Source organism: Amphiura filiformis, chromosome 20, assembly GCF_039555335.1.
Source record: "Amphiura filiformis chromosome 20, Afil_fr2py, whole genome shotgun sequence".
Classification (NCBI taxonomy): Eukaryota; Metazoa; Echinodermata; class Ophiuroidea; order Amphilepidida; family Amphiuridae; genus Amphiura; species Amphiura filiformis.
In genome coordinates, this window is record NC_092647.1 from 59490344 (window position 1) to 59497855 (window position 7512).

At 36.7% G+C, this 7512-nt stretch overlaps 1 protein-coding gene across 1 annotated transcript; it reads left to right on the forward strand.

The window, feature by feature from the left end:
- The first annotated feature begins 1238 nt into the window (after positions 1–1238).
- LOC140142416 (uncharacterized) lies at positions 1239–6606 on the forward strand. Its single transcript, XM_072164385.1, has 4 exons — positions 1239–1320; positions 1927–2004; positions 2951–3444; positions 6497–6606. The coding sequence occupies exons 1-4, from the start codon at positions 1239–1241 to the stop codon at positions 6575–6577; spliced, it is 735 nt and encodes a 244-aa protein (XP_072020486.1). The 3' UTR covers positions 6578–6606.
- The last annotated feature ends 906 nt before the right edge of the window (positions 6607–7512 follow it).

Here is a 7512-nt window from a genome sequence, read left to right on the forward strand (position 1 = left end):
GCATCTCCAACAAATTTTTCAATGTAAGTGCCTCTGGCCCTAGTGGAAGTAAAAACGGATACTATGGCCAGAATTCTAGGGCTAGTTTTCCTCTTTGCCGGGAACAAATTCCATGATAACCCTGTGTTCATAATATATAGTACATGGACTTGTAAATTCAAGGAGGTAGACTTACTCTGCAGGGTGTGTTGCTCATTTCATGGTTGTATGATAGCATGTAGAGCTTTATTTATTTTTAAACAAAGTTGAACACTGATGGCACTGTATATCTTAAATCTTGGTTGCATCTTTACAGGGGTAGACACAATGGCATTAAAACATGAAAATGAGTAACATGTAAACTGGTTTTTGTAATTTCTTACAACTAGTCCAAAGATTTCCACTTACTTGCAGACGTTTCGAAAACTGACAGTTTTCTTTATCGATGCTATCGATGCAATGATGATCTGTGTACAGTTGATGATTTCTGCTGCTTGGCAACGGAGTTGCCAGTTGATTTTTCACTTATCAGATCGTCAAAGACGTGACTTAAGTTGTATTGCCCCTCGTCTCTGTTCATGGTATTGCCCCGCTTTCTGAAGGTGATCGCCTCCTTAATCCATCTCTTATGTCTTGTACTCTCTTTGCCAACGATCCTAGCCTCCTCCCAATCAATGACATGATTGTTTTCTATTACATGATCAGTAATGGCCGAACAATAGCATTGATAAAGAAAACTGTCAGGTAATTGTTTGAATAATAATAATGTTGTTTGGATCTTTCAATCATTCTAGGATTTGACTGAGAGAGTATTTAAGCAGATACAATACATTCTAGATGAAGTATGGACAAAATGTCTTGGTGGTAGAAGATCAACGTCAACCGAATGGGATGTGAGTCGCATAACAAAGGCCTCACTCTACATTGATGTGAGATACCGCTTTCTGATCAAAATAGTGATTGACCACATGACAAAGTCCCATGGTGGAGGTGTATGTAAAGGCGCCCTCATATTTGGTAAGGTGGAATACTAGTAGACTTGGAAATTAACTTTCATAAGTTTTTATTATTGTTTTGTCTGTTTTGTTTCTTCGTTATTTTTTCAATTTATGTGTGCATCTATTTTCATCTTCAATGGTGGAACTTCATAAGCATACATGCTGAACAACATGAACACCCGCTTTGAGACTCATTGTATAAATGTCAAACTGTAAAAATGCATTGTGAACAAGTGGTAGGTCGGTAAAAACATCTACAGTATGGCGATTCAGTTTCAAATGTATGTGTTCTCATTTGTACAGTGTGATATTGAAGAGATTGAAGTTGAATATAATTATGTAGGTGTGTGTGAGGTGTGCATATGTTGATCACAGAATGCTTATTAACTTCAATCAAGGACTTTGAATATATTTCACAAAGCAGTGGATACCCAGCAAATTTATTTCTTCTTCTTATTCCCCTTTGCTGGTTGAATCGATTACAAATACACTTGAATGTAGGGAAGTATGGTGTGATGCACCACGGGAAGATTAGAGATATTCCTCCATGAAGGGCAGGGGAGATAAAATAGTACTAGCTAATTTGAAAGAAGAAAAAGATCTAAGAGTTCCGTTTGATAGATCCCTTACTTGCATGTACGTACTGTCGTCATACGGCATTACGAATGTACACCAATCTTAAGATGTTAACAGATTGTGATTACAGGGGTGAACCCCGGAACAAATAACATGCAGTGTACAATAACCCTTTCTCTCTATTGTGAGGTGACAGGCAAACATTGATGTGCCCTAATATGGAAATGGAAGATGTTGCACTATAGAGTGCACATCAGTAAATAGGAACCCCCTGTACCCTTTGTAGGAAAAATCAGTGTTTCAAAAAGAGAGAAAGTGCAATGGCATTGTTCCCTTTGAATGACTAACATTTTTATATGTATTTGTGTTTTAGCTGCATGCAATTCAACACCAGAGCAGCTTGCAAGCCATGAGAAGAAGTGTAGCTTTATCGATTGTCCAGTATGCTCAAGTAAGTTTAGAAGCATTAGCAAATTGATCTTGCAAGATGTGTCGTACACCCTGTCTGTTGTATGATACACATAAGTTATTTGCTTCAGCCCTATGAGAATAGCCAATAGTATAGTGGTTTGGGGATATCTCTAGCACGCAGAAAGTTTGTTTTTCAAAGAAGGAGGCATGGTGGCACAAATGTACAGGCTCTAACTCATGATTGGAAGGTTGCGGCTTTGAACCCCAGTGGTGCATTTGTGATGTTTGTGTAGACAAGGCCCTTAGTATCTTTGTCTCTTTCCACCCAGCTTTATAAATGGGTACTGGCATTTTTTGTGCTGTAAAACAGACTGGTTATACAGGTCAACAAGTTAATTATTAGGAGTCTTGGCTAAGCACCAATGAAAAGAATAAACATTTCAGCCTGTGGGCATTGCTGGGGCATAACATTAACATGATCTGGTCTATATGGGGGCCAAAAGCGCCAATTTGAAATTAAGATAAAGGCAAAAATATGGAATGTCACAGAACTTAGGATTAAAGTATGCTAGACCTTTATGTCCAATTTCTTGAAGCTTGGCTAGTGGTCTGACTTCCAAAGCCACCAGGCTAGCTCTAGCAAGTGGATCCATTTTATTGATTTATCTTTCTAGGTGATGATGTACGATACAAAATTGTAAGCACAATAATTGGACTTAATTAAGCCTGATGGATTAGGAAACCTGACCACTAGCCATGCTTTCAGAAACTGTCCCTTGGTGATCTTCAGTATATGATTGCCCAATATTTATAAGGTAATAAATATAGTAACTCAAAAATGCCTTATTTAGCCCCAAAGGAGCAGATCGCATCACCATTTCAAAGATTAATGTTAGGTTTTGGTTTCGCATAAAAGTGGTGCTTGGTTTTTGGTATAATTATTATTTATTTTCATCTTAACTAGAAGTAGTATATTTATTTTCCAGACCCACACAATATATTTTCTCAAGACTACCTTAACTCTGAAAGTGATATGTGTAGCAGCGTCAAGAAAAAGCCAGGAAAAACAAAGCGGAAGAAATGCAGGGTTAGCGAAGATGAAGTAGAAGAATTAGCATCAGCCATCTGTTCAACACTTCGCAGAAAAAGTGTTGCATCCCTTGATTTCATGGACTGGATTTTGCTAGCCATCCATGTAGATGTAAGGCATAAAGAAAATCATGCTTTGAAATTCAAGAGAAAGTATGTTGGAAGGGCAGCCATTCAGAATTGGCCACAAGAGGAGATATCGTCAGTCCAACAGCCTGCTTTCAAAGGATGCAAGAGAAAGTATGTTGGAAGAGCAGCCATTCAGAATTGGCCACAAGAGGAGATATCGTCAGTCCAACAGCCTGCTTTCAAAGGATGCACACGTACACATGAGTCGGATCCAAAACCTCATGATGTCTCACTTCAAGATGTTGATGATCTTCTATCAGAAGTGAGTGAAAGTAAACTTTAATTTGTGTTGATATGATAAGGATAATGAACTGAGTGCAATGCATTCGTCAAGATAATCAAGCGCCGTGGAGTTATTGCATTTAGCTCGAGAGCCGATAGGCTCAAGAGCTAAATGCAATAACTCCATGGCAAGTGCAATTATCTTGACGAATGTATTTGCACGAGTACATTATCCGTCATACACTTTGAGTGTAGGCCTATTAAAACAATAGGTAATATTAATTGCTGCATTCATTATATTAGTTTTAATATTAGGGAAAATATCTTACATTTTAAAAACACCGTCAGGACATTGACCAGCTACGTAGCATTTAACTGGTAAAGAAAATCAATTCCTGTATAAGTTAGCTATCAATGGTATCGATTAAGCCATACGTCATACTTTAGTAACTTATTCACGCATGGTTTGTAACCAATTGACTTTATGTTGTGATCATTTAGAGCACTGAACCAGTTCGAAACGATCGATTTAGATGTCCGACTAGTACTATGGTGAATATCAACTGGACTTTATAGCTCTATAATTTAAACTTTAAAATCTACTTATATTAAAACACACGACATTGGGATTTAACAATTTGTTCAGTATTATCACAGGCCTTCAAACACATGTGTTTGAAGGCCTATGGTATTATAAAGCATGATCGTGATATTATGCGCTAGTGTGTGTTTCCCGGGCCCGGCTATGTTATTTTAGATATAGGCCTACATGTATTTCATTTGTAAAATGCTGAATATTTTGCAATGGTGTCATCTTGTATAATTATGATCCACCTGTTTTTGGCCCTTTTTAATTAATAGAAGCTCGATTATTCTCATTTGATGTTTGATTTATTTGAGGTCATTAATCATAATTTATGACAATGATATTTGCACGAGCGATTGCGAATAGGGTGCAACTCTACTAGTCTTATTACAAGACTGCCCTACCCCAACCCTAAACCCTAACCCTAAACTCCGTAGAACGAGGACTGGACTCAAGTCTAGCGAGTTGCACCCTATTCGTAATTGTACCCTATTATAGAACACCGTTTGTAACTATACCATTTTAACACCACAGAATGTATATTCGTACTTTTTTGATGGTATATATATCGAACAGACAATTATGTAGTTATGTGACCTCTGTGTCGAAAGCGCCACCTAACTCTACTATATGGTTATGTGAAAGTAGTATTTCTAGTATTTGAGCGTGCACGTATTATCTAGAATCTATTGTTTAGCGTGCAGGTTTTAGATAATGCATTGTTTAGCGTGCAGGTTTATATAATTTGGGCTGTGAAGGGTAGTTCGCGAAAATAATGCACGGGAGAAGAATACATAACGATGAATAGAAACGGGCACTAGAAGTGTATGATGTGATAATTACAAATAAACACTAGGCATTTCAGCTCTACAAAGTTAAAGCCATTATTGTAACATTTGCTGAGGAGGACCTCTCAATCTTTTTCAAAATTATGTTTTTACACGATGGTAATGTAAACTAGCATACCCTGCCAAAATCAGGTAGTTATGACAATATCCGAGATTTTGAATAAAACAATGGAATATGGCATTTAATTCTTATGATCGAAATATTAGTTGAATGCAATATGCATACACAATGTTCATATCAATGTACTTACATGGCGTGCAGAAATGTCATAACCCATCAAAAGTACTGACCTCAGCCACATTTGAAGGAGTGGTGCACATTGGCGACATATGCGCTGATATTAAATAGTGATTTTTTTTGTATTGCCTCATCTGTTTGGGCCATAATTAAAAGGGAACATACGAGGGGGTATCCAAAAGTTTTTGACATCATCCAGAAGCAAAGGAGCTATATCGATGAAATTTTGTCAGTGTAATCATTGGTCCTTATGTACATTATGGTCCAAAAATGGTCTCATAAGTATGTTTACTTTTTTTTTACAGGTGGCGCTAGATGGGCAGTAGGCGCATAATCTTTTCATGATAAGATCCTCCACTTTCTTGAATTTTTTCACTGTGGCCGCATCATCCGAAAGTGATGGACGCCCACTTCTTGGCTCATCTGTGAGGGACATGTGGCCAGTTTTGAAATTCCTTTTTCAAAAATCAACAGTGCCATATGATGGGCAATCATCACCGTAGATAGCTTTCATTTCATCATAGATTTTCTGAGCAATGTAGGCCTAACCCTTCAAATGCAGGAACTTAATCACGCTGCGTGCCTCAATTTTCACCATTTTACAGGTTATGCGCCTACTGCCCATCTGGCGCCACCTGTAAAAAAAGTAAACATTCTTATGAGACCATTTTTGGACCATAATGTACATAATGACTAGTAATTACACTGACAAAATTTCATCAGTATAGCTCCTTCGCTTCTGGATGATGTCAAAAACTTTTGGATACCCCCTCGTATCTGTCAGTAAAAACTAACATTTTAAATGTAGAAAAGAAATACAATCCTACTTCCTATGAAACTGTTTCAATATGGCTTCAATCTAATAATATCTATACCAATCCAACTGTGACTTCAGATTGCTATAGAAATGCTCAATTTTGTAGACAATCATAAAACATGATTTTGACTATGCAACAGAACATTTTTGGACAACATAACTTTTTTTTTGCATAACTATTTTTCGTATGAATTTTCAAAAATTAAATATGAAGATATAGGAATGTACTTTTCATTTTTTTTTTAAATTTTAATTGTGTTTATTAGAGATAGTTGCCAATAACCCGTAGCAGGGTTGAAAAATGTGGGGTAAACACAAGAGACTGCACACAATGCATTTTACTTCATGCAAATACTTCTTTAGATATCAACTTAATGGAGATAACAATATTGGGATATGCAGACCTGCCAAATTCAGTATACATGTACTTTGAAACAAATGTGATAGATCATGGCATATAATCGATATTGGACCCAAATATTTTTGGACCAGCAATTTCTGGATCCTGGCTAACATATAACAAATTAGTTTTGGGACTGGCAGTAATTCTGGATCCTGGCTAACACCCTGTTTGGAAATCATTGTCATTTTCTTCATCCACAGAAACAAGATGAATCCTGGAGGTATGTGAGCAATGATTCAAACCAAAGGAGTGTTAAACAAAAAGGTTTGTATTTATTATGAGATATATACAAGCTGTATCAAAATGATTGGTACCCATCAGTTTTCATTGATAGTGGACGAGTCTGACACATCAAAGTATAACATAAGATTTTGTAGATTAATTGTATAACAAGTCATAAACTATATATTTAGGACATTTTGAAAGTAGTTGCATTTGGAAGAGGCAGGCTTTTCAATAATTGATGGGTGCCAATTATTTCAAGACAGTGTATGTTTTAAAATGTAACAGTCATGATCAGTCGGAATAAAAACTCCTTAAAAAGGGAAAGAGTGAACAAAGGAGTATATATACATTGTTTTACTTAAAATAATGATGTTGCTTGTGTTATATGAGACGATAGATGCATGACAGCGGCAAAAAACAATACCTTTAGGCGGCGAAAAAAGAAAACCCTGTTCTACGGGCACGACCGACCCTGATTTTGAACAAATTGGGGAAAAAAAATTTCTGTACAAATGAATGCTGACCCAAATTTCGGAAATTTCAGGAACAAATTTTTTTTTTGTATCTTCTCAAATTGCAAATTATTTACAGATTTTAGTGATTTTTTGGTCATTTCAAAAAAAAAGAAAAGAAAAAAAAGCCGACCGACCGACCCAACTTGAAAAGTCCGTCTGCCCGTAGAACAGGATTTCTTTTTTTCGTTGCCTTACTCTCTATTTTTTTAAAGCGTCAAATATCCGTACCAAAACCAACCAAATACTAATGAACAGACCATGAAAAATAATATAAATGCCTCCGAAAGTGTTGTTTTCTGTCCTGATGACAAAATATGGCTGTTGAGGTGAAAATGGTATTGAAGAATACAACAAATGGCAAATATGAGAAGACAAGCACCAAGTTGGTTGTTGATCCTCCTACAGGCTACACAAGGCTACAACGTTATACTTTGATCAGCAGGAATCAGGGGTAGCATTAAGGCCCGAAAGTCGGG

Excerpts from the sequence above, each read along its gene's own strand:
- LOC140142416 (XM_072164385.1), top strand. The coding sequence starts at position 1,239 with ATGGCGATTCAGTTTCAAATGTATGTGTTCTCATTTGTACAGTGTGAT. Across the intron at positions 1,321-1,926 it reads AGTTGAATATAATTATGTAG|CTGCATGCAATTCAACACCA; the intron begins GTGTGTGTGAGG and ends TTTGTGTTTTAG. Across the intron at positions 2,005-2,950 it reads CGATTGTCCAGTATGCTCAA|ACCCACACAATATATTTTCT; the intron begins GTAAGTTTAGAA and ends TTTATTTTCCAG.